Source organism: Cervus canadensis, chromosome 4 (assembly GCF_019320065.1).
Source record: "Cervus canadensis isolate Bull #8, Minnesota chromosome 4, ASM1932006v1, whole genome shotgun sequence".
NCBI lineage: Eukaryota > Metazoa > Chordata > Mammalia > Artiodactyla > Cervidae > Cervus > Cervus canadensis.
The window spans coordinates 96,886,439-96,905,262 of NC_057389.1; the positions used below are offsets into that span (position 1 = coordinate 96,886,439).

An 18,824-nucleotide genomic window follows, 5' to 3' on the forward strand; every position below is an offset into this window, starting at 1 on the left:
ATAGCAGCATTAACGTATTTTTCCACATACCCTTGTTTCCCAAAGAAGTGCTAGATGTTGGGGGAAAAGGGACTCTTACAGAAAAGATGCCAACCTAGAAGTTCTGTTTACTTAGTAGGAAAAAAAGATAGGTAGAATCATATTGATTACAGAACCACTTTGCAAAAAGTAGAAGATATTAGAAAAGTCACCATTTTACAAATGCTGTTGTAGTAATTGATTCAACTGGGCATTAGTGGGTGCATTAAACAAAGACTTATTGGGGAACTGGATATTCTGAAAGCATCACCGTATAGACTGCTTATTAACTAAAAAGAGACAAGTATTTGTTCACAGTAGAGAAAATCTGGCGGATACCAGATTAGCCAAGTGATAAAACTCACCTTCATCAATAAAGGTAAAACTTGACATATGATGTCTCATGCTAGAAGGACATAGCATCACCTGTGTACCATTCCTACCAAAAATATTTACTTTGGAGGTACAATCGTGAGAAAACAATCAGACAAATCCAGATTGAGGGACATTTTTAAAATATCTTGCCTGGACTCATCAAAAAGGTCAGTGTTGTGAATGTCCGAAAGTGACATTGAGGGATCTGCTTTAAAACAGAGGAGACTAACGGGAGACAGCGAAGCACAGTGCCCACAAGGCCAGGTTAGGTACTGAGTACTCAGCTAGCCTAAATAGTTGTGAGAATCACTGGGAGCAGGCAGAGATACTTGAGTATAGTTGTATATTGCAGAGCAGTGTCATATCAGAGTTCAGTTTCTTGAATGTGATAAATGAATTATATCCATGTTCTTAGGAGATAATGCTGAACTATTTAAGAAGGAAATGTCATGGTGTTTGCAACTTACTGTCAACTGGTTCAGCAAGGACATACAGAAAAGGTGAAGTGTTACCAGTTGACAGATCTAAATAAATGTGTTTAAGTGTTCATATAGTATTGAAACTATTCTGTAGGCTTGAAAATTCTCAAAATAAAAGAAAGTAGAGTTGCTTATTAAAGTAGCCATACTCAAGCAGGGGAAACATTCACGTTAAAACTGACAGTGGAGAAAGCTTTCAATAAAATAGATGAAAGAAGGGATCACAGCGAGGCTTTTACTTAATTGGTATCTCTGGCAAATTAACCTGGCTACTGAGCATGTTGAAATGAATGGGATTCTGAGGCCATATTCATGATTTATTAGCATTGTTTCCCAAGGGCTTTAATGTGAGAGTGGTGATGAATGTTCCAAATATTTGTCATCTTTCGTTGAACGTTTGTATCGTTACAGTCAAATTAGGTACTTTGCTGTTGTTCAGTCACTCAGTCTTGTCTGACTCTCAGCGACCCCATGGACTGCACCCTCCAGGCTTCCCTGTCCTTCACCATCTCCCGGAACTTGCTCAAACTCATGTCCATTGAGTCGGTGATGCCATCCAACCGTCTAGTCCTCTGTTGCCCCCTTCTCCTCCTGCCTTCAGTCTTTCCCATCATCAGGGTCTTTTCTGATGAGTTGGCTCTTTGCATCAGGTGACCAAAGTATTGGAGCTTCAGCTTCAGCATCAGTCCTTCCAGTGAATATTCAGAAGTGATTTCCTTTAGGATGGGACTGGTTGGATCTCCTCTTAGTCCAAGGCACTCTGAAGAGTCTTCTCCAGCAGCACAATTCAAAAGCATCAATTCTTTGGCACTCAGCCTTCTTTATGGTCCAAGTCTCACATCCATACATGACCACTGGAAAAACCATAGCTTTGACTAGATGGACCTTTGTTAGCAAAGTAATGTCTCTGCTTTTTAATATGCTGTCTAGGTTGGTCATAGCTTTTGTTCCAAGGAGCAAACATCTTAATTTCAGGTTGGAGTCACCATCTGCAGTGATCTTGTAGCCCAAGAAAATAAAGTCTGTCGCTGTTTCTGTTTCCCCATCTATTTGCCATGAAGTGATGGGACCAGATGCCATGATCTTTGTGTTTTGAATGTTGAGTTTTAAACCAGCTTTTCCACTTTCCTCTTTCACCTTCATCCTCTTCCCTTTCTGCCATCAGGGTGGTATCATCTGCATATCTGTGGTTGTAGATATTTCTCCTGGCAATCTTGATTGTAGCTTGTGCTTCATCCAGCTCTTATCAGTCATTACTTGATCTAACCCTAATTTTATCCTGAGCTTACATTTTTCCTGCACTAATACCCTCCCCCCCAACAGAAACTGGCTTCACAAGTCTTTAAAAGTCAAGTGTCTGAGGCAATCCTTAAATTAGGATCTTTGAGCCAAGATCTCATTTATGGGTGGGGTGTGAGGAAGTCACGGACCTCTGCTGAAATTAGAAGGGAGTATACTACCATCAGATTCTCTAAGGGGTTTATGAGCTAAAATGGTTGATAGCCTGGTTCCTTTGCTAGTATTCTGATGATCTGCTATAATTATTTTTCACTTTGTTTGACCAGCAGTATTTTAGTCTCCTTTCCTGTCACTCTTTCCAGGCCCCTGCATTATAGTAGTGTTTGGCTTCTCTGTCTAGTCCCTCCATTGCCCTTTGAGAGCAGTTGTAGTTTTCATGTAATGAAGAGCAGATGTAAAGGGAAAAGCTCCCCTGTGTGTGTCTCCTTTACTACTCACAAAGAAAACTTCACTTCTGACACTCTTCCTGGTCACCAAATGTTTGTGGGGTTTTCCCTGTAGCAAGCAATTTTCAGCAACTCTAGCTGGGTGTCCTGTAATTCAGTTTGATTCTGACAGTATCTGCCTGGTGTTAGCGTCAGATCCCACAGGTGAAGAGCTCAGTCCCACAGGACACCCCAGCGCCCTTGTGATCACTCAGAAGCCAGTTGGCAGTCCAGTGTTGTCACAAGTACTTCTAACCCACCAGTCGTATGCTGTGGTTCCCTCAACCCCTTCCTTCTGTCCAAAAATGTTAGAATGGCTGATAGAACTCCGGGGGAAACGTAACATTTACTGGTTTATTATAAAGGGTAAAAGATACACAGGGCAAAGAGTGTGAGCAGGGCGCTTTGGCGTGCTGTCCACCTCCTCCATGTGTTCACCAGCCTGGACATTTGTGGATCCCCATACCTTTGGATTTTTATGCAGGCTTCACATTTCTAGTCCTTCTTCCTTCCCAAAGAACTGGGAGATGGGGCTGAAAGTTCCAAGCTCCTCCTCATGGCTTGGTCTTTCTGGTGACCAGCCAGCGATCCTGCTGCTCGCCAGGAGCCCACCAAGATTCATCTCATTAGAACAAAAAACACTACCGGCATCCAGGGGATTCCAAGGGATTTAGGGACTCTGTGTCAGGAACCAAAGGGAGAGACCCCCCCGCCCCAATATTAGAACCAAAGATGGTCCTAGTGCTGCTACTTAGGAAATTGGAAGTGTTTAGGAGCTTTGTCCCAGGAACCAGAGACAGAGACCAATATATATCTTTTCTGTTATTTCACAGCAGGTAATTTTCCATTCTCTTTGGGAAGTGGATATTAAGGAGCCTTGATGAAAGTGTATAACTCAATAAATACTGTTGAAAGGATGGTTGAAATAATTAAATATTTCTTTTCCCAAACAGCTTTCCATTGAAATTAGGTGGTGCTCACTTAGTGTTGTCTTAATGAATGAAATTACATGGATCAGTTCTCTTGGCTACCTGTGTAGCTTTCCCAGCTCCTTTTCCAGCTTGAGTCTTCAAGAGGGAGCCTCAGAATTGATTTCTAAAACTGTTTGTACCTGGTGTGATTATAAAGCAATGAGACTGATTGTCATGTGTCGTTTGTGGGATCCGTCTCAGTTACTTTATAGCCATACCTGGTATCTTATACCACAGAATATTGCGTGTTGAACAGCATTTTAAAATCACTTAAGGTTTCTAAATGGAAATTTTAAATGGTTTAGCATCATTTTAGATTTTTTCTAACTTACTGATCAGAACTGTTTAATCAGAAAGATAATTAGATGTTAACTTGTTGCTTTAATTTGCAGTTTTCTTTTTGTTTTTGGAATTTTAATCAGTATTCTGATAAACTGCTTATTGAATTTCTTTTCAGTTGTAAATGGTCTTTGTACATTGTACAAGGATAGTCCTTTCAATTGAATATTATAAATGAAACATATAAACTGGCGTGAACAAAAAAGGAACTTTCCCCTAGTCCAGTCTACACATAGGACCTAAGATAGTTTCAACTGTTACTGATTAAAGATACCACCATTTGGCATTTTGCTGTTGACACTCTATTATCAAATTTCTGTCCTAAGTCAATGAAATTATAAAACTGTATATCCTGAACTTCTGCTTCTTTCTGTTGCTTGTGCTAGTTCTACACACAATAGGTGCTCCATAAATGTTTATAAGAAAAGTTAATGCCAACAAGTACCAACTTTTGTATTATAAATAACAGTGTTTTTCTCCTTTTCATAAGGAATCGGGGCTCTCTAAAGCACATTTAAGATGGAAAAGGTTTTACAGTGAAACCTGCCGTGATTTTGTCACATTTCTATTGCTGTGTGATAGAATTCCCAGGTGGCTCAGTGTTCAAGAATCCGCCTGCCAATGCAGGAGACGCAGGTTCAATCCCTGGGTCTGGAAGATTCCGTGGAGTAGGAAATGACAACCCACTCCAGTATTCTTGCTGGGGAAAGCCCATGGTCAGAGGAGCCTGGCGCTTTTCCCTCTTGGCTTCATTCCACAGGGTCATAAAGAGTTGGACACGACAGAGCAACTGAGCGTGACTGCTGTGTAGTACAGTGTTGTGGGCTGTCTCTTGTTACATTTGGCTGATTTAATGGTCTGTCTTTCCCATACAGTTGTAAGACAAATTAATACAGCTTTTACCACTACAGTCATTTTATGCTTAAGTGTGTTTGTTTAAATCTTAAGTAGTACACATCAAATTTCTTTTCCCACTTGGTGCCAGTGTACCCAATTACAACTTCATTTCATTTGAATCTGAAAAACCTTGCCATTAGCAGAAATTGCAGTAGTTTTTCTAAGTAACATTTTTATATATTTGATATTCTGTAAGTTTTAAATGTCACTTGAGTATATATATTTATTTTACATTACAGGCACTGGAGATATTATTGCTGTCATGATTACAGAATTGAGGGGTAAAGATATTTTGAGTTATCTGGAGAAAAACATCTCTGTACAAATGACAATAGCTGTTGGAACTCGAATGCCGCCAAAGAACTTCAGCCGTGGTTCTCTAGTCTTCGTGTCAATATCCTTTATTGTTTTGATGATTATTTCTTCAGCCTGGCTTATATTCTACTTCATTCAGAAGATCAGGTACACAAATGCCCGGGACAGGAACCAGGTGAGCTACCAGTACTCTGTAGTGATGAATGCTTACTGGCCGTAATTCATAGACATCTGTTGTAATCATACAGAATATGAACATTTTTTTTCATTAAAAAAAGTGGTCAAAAACATATCTATACAAGTATTTTAAGGATATTTGAAATACCTAAATGGAGAAATTATTAAGTTTATAGTGATCACTTGGAATATTCCAGGTGAATGGTTAGCTTAATATCAGAGTGTGATATACCTAATTCTAGTAATTTGAAAAAATATTGCAAAGTTGCATTTTTAAGCTGGTAATATTTGTTGTCAGTAGCAGGGGAGTTGGAAGGATGAAAGAGGGAGACTTTTCACTATTTATACTTTTGTTCCATATGAGTTTTTTCCCATGTGAATTATCTGTCCTATTTAAGCTTAGCCACAGGGCATTGATGAGGTCAGAAAAGACCAATAGAAGAGATGTATCTATCTAGTCACCCTGGAAATTACATTGACCAGTACAGCCTAAGTACTCAGTATTAAGATGAATAAATGCACAGGAAAAACAATATACTGCCCTGTAGTAAAGGACTTGCAGATGGTTTTCTGTCAGTTTGTTAACTTATTAATAGTTTGTTTAATGTGCTATATATAGAATATCTGCCTGCCCTGGGGCAGTTGTAAGATGTTAGGTCCCAGTCCTAGGTATTTCTAAGAAACTAAGAAGTAAATACTTTGGCCACATGATGCAAAGAGTTGATTCATTTGAAAAGACCCTGATGCTGGGAAAGATTGAGGGCAGGAGGAGAAGGGGATGACAGAGGATGAGATGGTTGGATGGCAATACCGACTCAATGGATATGAGTTTGGGTGGGCTCTGGAAGTTGGTGATGGACGGGGAGGCCTGGCGTGCTGCAGCTCATGGGGTCACAAAGAGTTGGACACGACTGAGTGACTGAACTGAACTGAAGAAGTGAATAGTGTGGAGCATGGTTTGAAGCCAGTTTTTTTTTATTTTTAGCTGGGTCTTTGTTACTGCACACGGCTTCCCTTTAGTTGTGGTGAGCTGGGGCTACTCTCTAGTTGCAGTGCATGGACTTCTCATTGGAGTGGCTTCTCTTGTTGAAGAGCACAGGCTCTAGGTACATGGGCTATAGATACGTGGGCACAGCATGTCCAGGAAGATTTTACATGCCGTGCCCACAGGTCACAACTATTGAGCCCATGTACCTATATGGTACATGTACACAATGGAATATTACTCAGCTATTAAAAATAATGCATTTGAATCAGTTCTAATGAGGTGGATGAAACTGGAGCCTATTATATAGAGCAAAGTAAGTCAGAAAGAAAAACACCAATACAGTATCTTAACGCATATATACGGAATTTAGAAAGATGGTAACAATGACCCTGTATGCGAGACAGTAGATATAAAGAGACACAGATGTAAAGAACAGACTTTTGGACTCTGTGGGAGAAGGCGAGGGTGGGATGATTTGAGAGAATATTGTTGAAACATGTATATTATGATATGTGAAATAGATCACCAGTCCAGGTTCGATGCATGAGACAGGGCGCTCAGGGCTGGTGCACTGGGATGACCCTCAGGGATTGGATGGGGAGGGAGGTGGAAGGGGTTCAGGATGGGGGACACATGTACACCCATGGTTGATTCATGTGAATGTATGGCAAAAAACCACCACAATATTGTAAAGTAATTAGCTTCCAATTAAAATTAAAAAAAAAATTTTATGTAACATAATTCTCTATTCAGACAGAGCACCTGTAAATCCCTGTAGGGGATGGCGCAAGGTAGAGGTGTATGAAATTTCATCCTTCCTCATTCTAGTGAAAAGAAACATAGACTTTGGTATGGAGTTCAAATCCTGACATTACTACCAATTTGCCACAGTCCCTCTTACACAGTTTATATAGCTTCTCAACTTGTTTCTGCATCTGAAAGTATGTATAAAACATCTAAAAAGTATAATTTATTGAACATTTGTGTGCCAGGCTCTGCAGCATCCTACATCTTTGAAATTTTTGTCATGATAATTTTTACTATTTGTGATTTCAGGCCTATGGAAAGTTGTAAAAATAGTATAAAGTATTTTCTTGCCCAAATCTCCAGCTGTGAACGTTTTACCTTGCTTCCTTCTCCATGTGTATCAGTTCAGTTCAGTTCACTTGCTCAGTCATGTCCAACTTTTTGTGACCCCATTGACTGAAGCACGCCAGGCTTCCCTGTCCATCACCAACTCCTGGAGCTTGCTCAAACTCATGTCCATCAAGTCGGTGATGCCATCCAACCTTCTCATCCTCTCTCATCCCCTTCTCATGTCCTCAGTCTTTCCCAGCATCAGGGTCTTTTCCAGTGAGTCAGTTCCTCGCATCAGCTGGCCAAAGTATTGGAGCTTCAGCTTCAGCACCAGTCCTTCCAGTGAATAGTCAGGACTGATCTCCTTTAGGATGGACTGGTTGGATCTCCTTGCAGTCCAAGGGACTCTCAAGAGTCTTCTCCAACACCACAGTTCAAAAGCATCAATTCTTTGGCGCTCAGCTTTCTTTATGGTCCAACTCTAATATCCATACACGACTACTGGAAAAACCATAGCTTTGAGAAACTAGATGGACCTTTGTTGGCAAAGTGATGTCTCTGTTTTTTAATATGCTGTCTAGGTTGGTCATAACTTTTCTTCCAAGGAGCAAGTGTCTTTTAATTTCATGGCTGCAGTCACCACCTGCAGTGATATCGGAGCACAAGAAACTAAAGTCTGTCACGGTGTCTTGTTTTCCCGTCTATATATACTTTTTAAAAAACTGTTTGAAAGTAAATTTGGGATAAGATGCCCTTTTACACTTAAATACTTCATTGTATATTTTCTAAAAGAAAGAACATTTTCTTATATAGCCACAGTATGATTATCAAGATAATGAAATTAACATTAATATCATTGTCTGATCTATATACCTTTTCTAAGTTTTGTAAAATTATCTTAATAATGACCTTTATAGAAAAGAAAATCCTGGATTGGTCCAGTCAGATTGTTTGTTGTATTCAGTTGTCATGTCTCTTTTAACCTGTTCATGACATGGACATTATTGAAGATTATAATCCAGCTGTTTTGGATTTGAGCTTGTCTGATGCCTGTTCCTTCATGATTAGATTCAGGTTATCTGTGTTTTTGTCAGAAGTACTTCCCAGGCCTTTACATTTATTAATTTTTCATTTTGAGATAGTTGTAATTTCACATACATTTATAAGAAATAATGCAGAGAGATCCCAAATACCCTTCACCCATTTCCCCCTAGATGTAAAATCTTACTTAACTGTAGTAAATATCACAACCAGGATATTGATGTTGATGCAATCCACTGATAGTCAGATTTTTCCAGTTAAACTCGTGCTGGTATGTGTGTAGTTCTTTGCAATTTCAGGTGGCTGCCGTCGCAGTCCAGATGTAGTCCTGTTATCACAAGGATCCTTTGTGCAGATTCTTTGACAGTCAGCCATAAGCACCTCCCTCTCTCCTGCACCGTGCCTAACCCCTGACTAACCCCTGACTACACTAGTCTGTTTCCCCACTCTATAGTTTTGTTGTCTCAAAAATGCTGTATAAATGGAATCATAGAATACTTAACTTCTAGAGTTTGGATTTCTTCATCTAACATATTCCCTTGAGATCGTTCCAAATTGTATGTATCAATAATGTATTTCTTTTTATTGGTGACTAGTATTCTCTATCTTGGATGTACCGTAACTTGGTAACCAAGTTATTTCCCGTTTTGACTATTATAAATAAAGTGACTATGAACATTCGTGTACAGGTTTCTGCATGAGTTTTCATTTCCCTGGCATAAATGTTCAGTAGTGGAATTTTTGAGTTATTTTGATAGGTACATATTTAATTTTGTAAGAAATTGCCATTCTCTTTTCCCAAGCAGCTGTACTGTTTTACATTCCCAATTCTTCTGCATCCTTGACAGCATTTGGTGTGGTCACTGTCTTTCATTGTAGCCATTCTGATAGGTGTGTAGTAATATCTCTTCTGTGATTTTAGTTTGCATTTCTCCAGTGACTAGTGATGTTGACCATCTTTCACCTGCCAAATGCCATCTGTATGTCCTCTTCAGTGAAAGGTCTTTTACCCATTTTCTACTGTGTTGTTTCTTACTGTTGAGTTTTGAGTGTTCTTTATACATTCTAAATACAAGTCTTTTGTCAGAATTACGGTTTGAAAATATTTTCTCTGATGGTCTTTTGAAGAGCAAAATTTTTAATTTTGGTGAAGCTTAATTTATCAATTGTTCCCTTTATGAATTGTGCTTTTTCTAACAAGTGTAAAAATTCTTTGCCTAACCCTGGATACCAAAGATTTTCTAATTCTTTTCAAAAAGTTTTACATTTTGTATCTGACCCATTTTAAATTACATTTTATATAAAATGTGAGGTTTGGGTTGAGGTTTCTTTTTATACTTAATGTCTGTCCAGTATTTCACCTTTGTCAAAAAAACTCAGTTGGGCACATTTGTGTGGGCATATTTCTGGGTTTTCTGTTTCACTCATCCAAATGTCTATGTTCACACCACACTGTCTTCTTACTGAAGCTATATATTATGCCTAACTATTGGGTACAATGATCACTCCCATTTTATTTTCCTTTTTGTTGGGGTCCTTTAATGGACCGGAACCTAGTGGTACGGAGTCGACGATAAGAAGGTAAAAGAGAAAAAGAGGCTGATATTCCCTGGTTTACGCAAAGGACCAATAAAGCCCTTGACACAGGACTTGCATCGCTCACGAAGGCACCAGGTGCCCTCTCAAGGGGGTGAAGGCACAAAGTGCCTTCTCGAGAGGGTCTTAGAAACCCGGGCAGGAAAGTGAGCACGACGGGTCTCCACGCTCCAGAGAATCAGCCAGAAAAAGAGAGAGAGACAGAGAGAAACAAAAAAGACACGGGGACCTAAGCTCTGATGGAGCAAAGGTGCTTTAATGATTTTTCTATGAGTATATATAGGCTGTGGTACAAGAAACTTCTTTTGGGAATGATAGAGATCAGAAAACCAAACGTACAGCAACCGTTACCAAGGTAACAAGGGGTCATGTTAGTCACAAGGTCAGGAGACAATCCATATCTCAAGAAAGGGGAACAAGACTAAGCAGTTTTGTCATAAAGAGAATGTTTACTAAAGGAGACCCAAGCCTGCCTCACACAATGACGTCAGTCCCTGGGAGCAGCGTGCTATTCTACTTGAAGAGGGACAAAGGACTCATGAGAGACAGCACGTAGGAATCCTCCCATCAAACATTCCCTGACACCTTTTCAAGATTGTTTTTATCTATTCTAGGTCCTAGAGTCTTTTCATACAAATTTTAGAATAAGTTTGTCTCTGTCTCTACCAAAAAAAAACCTTGCTGTGATTTTGATGTGAATGCATTAAACCTACTGATCAATTTGAGGAGAATCTGTATATTTATCATGTTAAATCTTTCAGTTCATAAACTTTGTTTTTCCATTTTTTTAGGTCTTTTTTCCCCTTTTAATAGCATTTTATTCTTTTCAGCATGCAGATCCTCTCATGTTTTTTTAAGTTTATACCTAGGAATTTTGTTTTGTTTGGAATGACTATAAAAAGTAATGTAATGGCAAATGGACTCTAAATATGTTTTTACTTTCAGGTTCCACATGTTTATTGTAAGAATATCAAAATGTGATTGAATTTTGTATATCAGTTTTGTATTCTGCAACCTTGGTAAACTCACTTATTATTATAAATTGCTTGGGATTTTCTGTATAGACAATCATGTTATCTGCTGCTGCTGCTAAGTCACTTCAGTTGTGTCCGACTCTGTGCGACCCCATAGACAGTAGCCCACCAGGCTCCTCTGTCCCTGGGCTTCTCCAGGCAAGAATACTGGAGTGGGTTGCCATTTCCTTCTCCAATGCATGCATGCATGCTAAGTTGCTTCAGTTGTGTCCGACTCTGTGCGACCCCATGGACAGCAGCCCACCAGGCTCCTCTGTCCCCAGGATTCTCTAAGGCAAGAATACTGGAGTGGTTTGCCATTTTTTTCTCCAAATGTTATCTGCACATAGTGACTATTTAAATTGTTTCTTTCCAATCTCAGTGCTTTATTTCATTTTCTTGCCTTATTGCAGTGGCTAGAACTTTCAGAACTACGCTGAATAACAGTAATGGAAAGAGTGGGCATCTTTCCCTGTGCCCAATCTTAGAGGGAAGGATTCAGTCTGTTGTTGTTAAGTAAGTTAATATGTGGATAGCTGTCATGTTTGTTACCAAGTTGAGGAAGGTTCTGTCTCTTTCTAGTGTGCTGAAAATTTTTATCACCAGTGGGCGCTTGACTTTGTCACATGCTTTTTATGTATCAGTTGATGTGATCATATGATTTTTTTGTTTTCTTCTTTAGCCTGTGGTAGATTGCATTAGTTGATTTTTGAATGTTGAACAAGCCTTGCATACCTGGAATAAACTGTACTTGGTCTAGTCTTATATACCTGGAATAAATCCCACTAGGTTATGGCATATAATTTTTTGTGCATTGCTGGATTTGATTGGCTAGTACCTTGTTGAGGATTTTGGTATCTTAAATTCATGGGAGATACTGGTTTGTAGTTTTGAGGGAGAAGCTGTAAAAACTTAATTTCTTTAATGGTTAAAAGAATGTTTAGGTTGTGTTTCATCTTTTTGGGGGATTTTGAGAAATTGGCCCTTTTTTTATATATTGTCATACTTATGAACATAAAACTGTTCATAGTATTCCCTGTTCTTTTAATGACTGCAGTGTCTGTACTGATACTTCCTGCTGATTCCTGATTTTAATTATTTGTGTCTTCCCTTTTTATCTTCATCAGTCTTTCAAGAAATTTCTCTTTTTTTTAATGTATTTATTTTAATTGGAGTCTAATTACTTTACAGTATTGTAGTGGTTTTTGCCATACATTGACATGAATGTATGGGTGTACGTGTTTTCCCCATCCTGAGCCCTCCTCCCACCTCCCTCCCCATCCCATCCCTCTGGGTCATCCCAGGGCACCAGCCCCGAGCTCCCTGTCTCATGCATCCAACCTGGACTGGCGATCTGTTTCACATATGATAATATACATGTTTCAGTGCTATTCTCTTGAATCATCCCACCCTCACCTTCTCAATTTTATTGATTCTTTTCAAAAACAAGTTTCCTTGAATTTTAAAAGATAGGAACTTAGATTATTTATTTGAAAACTTTTCTCTTTCTGTTGTAAGCATTTACTGCTGTTTTCTCTCATCACTATTTTAACTGTGTCCCATATGCTTTGGTATCCTCTATATTCATTCAACTTTATGTAATTTTTTTCTTCTGAGACTTCCTCTTTGACCTGTAATACACGCTTATTTAGAAGTGTTTTGTTGAGTTTTCACTTGTTTGGAGATTTTGCTATTGTCTTAATGTTACTGATTTCTAATTAGATTTCATTATGATCAGAGAAATATTCTATATGATTTCAGTTCTTTTAGATTTGTTGAGGTTTGTTTTATGGTCTAAGATCTAGTCTGTTTGGGTGAATGTCTGATGGGTGCTTGGGGAAAAACTGTATATTCTGCTAGAATGTAGAATGTTTTATAGATGTCGATTAGATCAGTACACTCAGCTTACTTCTAAGAGGTCGGGGAGGGGGGGAGTTCACTTTCCCAGTGGACCCTGCTGAAACCATTGTGGGAACAGGGGTGCAATTTTTCCATTGATGTTTTGCTAGAGTAAGATGTGTGTAGCCCACTCCTCCTGGTACTTTAGCTTGGGGAAGCAGGCTTTTTTTTTGGCCTAGGGTAGGGATGGGGATCTGTTCCTGTTGGCAGTACCAGATTGGAGGCTTCTGCAGCATCTTGTGTTGAGACATGTGAGCCCAGGAAACTCACTACCCAGCATTCAAGTCTTAAGGCCCCTAGGCAGCTCACCTCCTCTACCTTTCAGAGACTTACTGTGCTGGTTTGTTGTGTTTTGTCCAGGGCTTTTTAGGTGTAGGGGGTGCACCTGGGAAGAATGGAGCCTCTCTGTTGTAGGAGAACTGAGAGTTCCTATAACATCTCACATGATTTTTGGCTTGGATATAGGTGATTTGAAGTGGTAAAGGGATGTTAGATGAAAGGGTTAACTGATCTAAAACTATGATACTTTCATAGAAAAGATTATTGGATATGCATGTATAAAATAAAGTTTATAGCCTTAAAATAGAATGCACCAATTTTCTGAGATTTTTGACAGAATGAATGCATGTTAAGTCACTTTAGTCGTGTCTGTTTGCGACCCCATGGACTGTAGCTCACCAGGGCCCTCTGTCCATGGTTTTCTCCAGGCAATAATAGTGGAGTGGGTTGCCATTCCTTCCTCCAGGGGATCTTCCCGATCCAGAAAGATGTCTCCTGCATTGGCAGGCAGGTTCTTTACCACTAGCGCCAGCTGAGAAGCCCTTTTGACAAAGTGAATAGCCATAAAATCGAGTTCTGATGAAATGGAGGGATACACAGTCAGATCAGCACTATCAAGTTGACAGCATTTATTTATTTATCTTCAAAGCACCTGGCAAGAAATTCTATCCAATGATATTTGAAGAAAATAGAAGTCAGCTGAAGTTCTTCAGCTTCTTTGAAGGGCAGAAGCATAGCATTGAAGTGTTCTTTTACCCATCCTCTTTAACCAGTGATGTTGCCTTCTTTTTTAAATTGAAAATTTTAACCAATATAATATATGGACATGATTTTTAAGAATAAATGGTACTGCAGAGTTTGGTTCCTTACCTAGTCTTTTCCTCCAATTCTTGTTTCCCAGCAACAAGTCATCTCTTTCAACTCTTTTTCTCTCTTCCTTCTGTCACTAACTTAACTAACTAGCGTGCTGTACTCCTTTTTAAAGTAAACTTAAAGGTGTCTTTTAAATATATTATTGCCATTATGGAAAACTAAAAGTAAAATGATCAAGAGTAGTTCTAAAAGGGTGTTCTCTGCAAGCAAGCCCTATAATGTTGGTTTGAAGGTAGTGCGTCTCAAGAACTTTTGAAAAAAGCAGATTGTTTATCCCAGGAGCCTGCTCTTTAGTAGCACTTTAGTTAGCACCCAGCACGGGACCTTTGTGTAATGAAGGACTCAGCGTAGTCACCATCTGGTGTAGACCGCAAATGGAAACTGGCTTTGTGGCTGACTGCACACAGACTTCCTAAGCATTCTTCTCCAGACTCTACTATAGCAGGACCTGGTATTCTGACCTTTGTTCCTCCTTCCGTTTTTCCCTAAGGTTGAGAAGCATTTGATGACGTTTCATGGGGCTTGAAAAGCTTAGCTTGTTAAAGTTAAACACAAGCCAAAAGCGGCAGAACCTCAACTGGTTGAAACCTTTCGCTATTTTAAAAGAGAAAGCAGAACTGTTAGCAAAGAAAAAAAGTAAGCTTGATGAGAGACTCATTTTCTCCCACAAACTGTCATCGTGAAGCAGTTCTTTCTATAGAATACACTTTCTTTTAAAAAGAAGTAGTTAGATTGTTAAGTGAAAAATGAACGTTATCTTGGTTTCAAAATCGATTATTCTCCTCAGTATCATATAAGTATGATAATGCCTGGCACATGGTAAGTTTTGTACATTGTTTTCAATGTATTATTGTTATTATCTAAATATTATTGATTTGGAGAAAACAGAGAAAGCAGGTAAAACCAATATATGAGCTTGTGATTAAAAAAAAGAACATGCTACCAAAGAGAGCCATGTGTTGTAAATAACTTCCTAGGCACAGTGCAGTTACACGGTTGATGCCGTTTTACATGTGAAATAAGAATGTAATGCTTTGGCTTTTTAGATCACTGCCAGATACCTGTGGTTGCTCTTCCTGAAAATTTGTTAGAATACATCTGAATACAAACAGATCAGATGATGGCTAATGGTAAACTTATATGTCACCTTGTAATAAGACAGTGATAGTTATTTCACAAAAGAGGATATATATTTGGTATGTTTTATTGGAAAGGGTACTTAAACTTTTTCACAATTACATAGTTAATATTGTACCCTTAATCTCAAAGTGGTCGAGTTTGACAAACCAGAACAATAAAACTTTTATTTAACTGTTGAGGAATAAGGTAGATATTAGAAAAAAATTCCATAACCTAGGACTACTGAGTTTAGAAGACCTTGTTATGAAATTCCTAGTGAAAATGCATATAGTTTCCAAGGTGCTTAAAACTCATTAAAGCTTCTCACCAGAATGTGTATACAGTATTCTTAGACTTCATACGTATCTCAAGGCTACCGAAGGTGAAACATGCTTTTGTTGCCCATTTTTATCTTGGAAGATAGCTAATTGGAAAATGGAGTTGTGTGGGAGAATATGGATGCGTATTGAATATTCTTCAGAGGAAGGCTAGTACTTTGCATGCATAATCTTTGAAAATGGTGGGTTTGAAAAGTCTTTTCCATCTAGATTGGAGGGGGAGAAGTGCATACTGTCAAGGTTTTTCCTATAGGAAAACATTATGTAGTCAAAAGAGACAGATGTCTTCATTATTGGATGGTAGATTGAGTTTTATTATGTTTTTTAGGGACTAACAATTCCAGAAGAACTGGAAAAAGGAAAATAGATCTTTGAACTGAGAATGTATTATTTTACCACTTTTTAAATACATCGCAAGTTACTTTAACTTCTTCATGTCCTGCTATTCTGATCAATTTACGTTGATAAATACCACTTTCCATATTCAGAGACTATATGCCTTCTAAATGTTATATCAAAGCTTAAGACTTTGTTTTCCTAGCACAAAATATTCTCTTGAGATCAGAGTGTTTCTGAGACATTCAGTTCTACATCCTTGGCATTTAGCATAGGCCCTAGCATGTCACAGTATCTCAGTAAATGCTTAAATGAATTAAGAATAAAAGTGCATTCTATTGGGAAGGTGGATAGGTGTAATCAAAATACTGTGTAGTTTAAGAGTTATTCTTTTGGGGCAGAGTGATATTACTAGAGTGATATCACAGAGAAGGTAGTGACATTTGAGCTGAATTTTAGAGGATAGGACTTGATCAGACAGAAACTAGACAGAAAGGCAAAGGGATTGTTTTCCACAGAGCTGTGGGGAGAGAGAACAGAGTTGAATCACATCAGAAAAAGGGAGGAGACCTGAGACTGACCTATCCTGAATGAGCACATTGCCTGTAGAAGATGAAGGGCTTGACTCGTCTGAAAAATTCAGGCTTTACTCTAGAAGCAATAGGAGTCATCAGAGGGTTTGTTGTTGTTTCTGTTAAGGACAGGCTTGGAGGAAAGAGTTCCTAAAGAGAAAAATATTGAAGAGCAAAGGAAAATAATACTAATAAAACAAGGTTATGTACAGAGCTGGGAGAAGGATTAGGCCATAGACAGGTGGTTACCTTGGAAAAGCATTGGGGATACTTCTTTTCAGAAAAAACGGGAAAAGGTAATAGTGATGAGAGAATGAATGAAAGAAGGTGCTTTCAGTTACTTCAATCAGGGGAAAATTATATTCACAGCACCTAGATTTCATCAATGTCTAAAAGAAGAAAACCCAGTTATCTCCTAATGCAGACCTAATTCTGTATCTATGGGAAAGTTCTGATGATTGAAACAGAAACCTGAGATGAGGCTCATTAAAGTGACCTACCATCAGTCCACTGAGAACCGTCTCGTTTTGAACAGATTATTCCTGTTAAATGAAGCAGTATGAGTTGTTTTAAATTGTTTTCTACAATTTTAAACTTTTGGACACACTGCATCCATACGTAGAATACTGTTCACGTTATTACTGATGTGTTTACACAACTGAAATAAATAAATACTGCCCTTGATGATCAATATCCCTTCTTAGTTTATAAATGGGAAATCATTAGGCATTTAGGATGGAAAAATGAACTGGGCTGGAAAGTCAGGAGATCAAAGGTTCTGGTCTCAGCACTTTTATTAGCTTTAGATAAATCACCTCACTTCTCTCTGGCTTTGGATTTTCTCCTTTGTAAAATAGTACATCCCTCTGTGGTTTTGTCCCATTCCATAATATTCCGTATGTGATGAGGTGGAAACTTGAGTAGCCTTATTACCTAAAGTACAGAGAATATGAGTGAATGTGTAGAGGGTTATGGGAAATGCTTTGGAGCTGGGGTTGCTATTTTATACTTAGGTTTTGTGTGTGTGCTCAGTTGCCTCTGACTCATTGCCCGCCAGGCTCATTGCCTGTCAGGCTCCTCTGTACATGGAATTTTCCAGGCTTGAATACTGGATTGGGTTGCCATTTCCTACTCCATGGGATCTTCCCAACCCAGAGATCAAATCCGAGTTTCTTGCATCCTGTGCATTACAGGTAAATTCTTCACTACTGCGCCACCTGGGAAGCCATACTTAGTTTAGTGAGTCTCAAACTACTGTATACCAAAAAATGATATGAGGACTCTTTTCTACCCCTCCTCCTCTTCTTCTTTTCCTCCTCCTCCTCCTCCTCCACTTTTAAAAACTGCAGATTCCCAAGACACCTCCCCCCTCCCACAAGAATACACAGAACTATGCCCAAAAAAAAGTCTTAATGACCCAGATAACTACAATGGTGTGGTCACTCACCTACAGCTGGACATCCTGGAATGCCAAGTCAAGTGGGCCTTAGGAAGCATTACTATAAACAAAGCTAGTTGTGGTGACGGAATTCTAGGTGAGCTATTTAAAATCCTAAAAGATGATGCTGTTGAAGTGCTGCACTCAGTATGTCAGCAAATTTGGAAAACTCAGCAGTGACCACAGGACTGGAAAAGGTCACTTTTCATTCCAGTCCAAAAGAAGGGCAGTGCCAAAGAATGTTCCAGCTAAGGACAGTTGCACTCGTTTCACATGCTAGGAAGGTTATACTCAAAATTCTTTAAGCTAGGCTTCAGCAGTAGATGAACTGAGAACTTACAGATGTACACGCTGGGTTTCAAAAAGGCAGGAACCAGAGGGCAAATAGCCAACATTTGTTGGATCATGGAGAAAGCAAGGGAGTTCGAGAAAAGCATCTACTTCTGTTTTATTGACTACATGAAAGCCTTTGACTGTGTGGATCACAACAAACTGTGGAAAATTCTTAAAAAAGATGGGAGTACCAGACCACCTTACCTATCTCTGGAGAAACCTGTATGCACTCATGAAACAATAGTTAGAAGTGGACATGGAACAACTGACTGGTTCAGAATTGGGAAAGGAATACAACAAGGCTATATATTGTCACCCTGCTTATTTAACTTCTATACAGAGTACATCATGTGAAATGCTGGGCTGGATGAATCACAAGCTGGAATCAAAAAGATTTTCAGGAGAAATATCAACAACCTCAGATATGCATATGATACCACTTTAATGGCAGAAGCAAAGAGGAACTAAAGACCCTCTTGATGAGGGTGAAAGAGGAGAGTGAAAACGTTGGCTTGAAACTCAGTATTCAAAACACTAAGATCATGGATTCTGGTCCCATCATTTCATGGCAGATAGAAGGGGGAAAAGTGGAAGCAGTGATAGATGTTATTTTCTTGGGCTCCAAAA

General features: G+C 38.9%; 1 protein-coding gene across 3 annotated transcripts in view; it reads left to right on the plus strand.

The window, feature by feature from the left end:
• Window positions 1-18,824, plus strand: part of RNF130 (ring finger protein 130) — a 140,126-nt gene that overhangs the window by 61,213 nt on the left and 60,089 nt on the right. For all 3 annotated transcript variants that reach the window (XM_043466989.1, XM_043466990.1, XM_043466988.1), the window contains exon 3: window positions 5,043-5,293. In XM_043466989.1, the coding sequence (XP_043322924.1) occupies window positions 5,043-5,293 (251 nt within the window). The remainder of the gene's footprint in view (window positions 1-5,042; window positions 5,294-18,824) is intronic.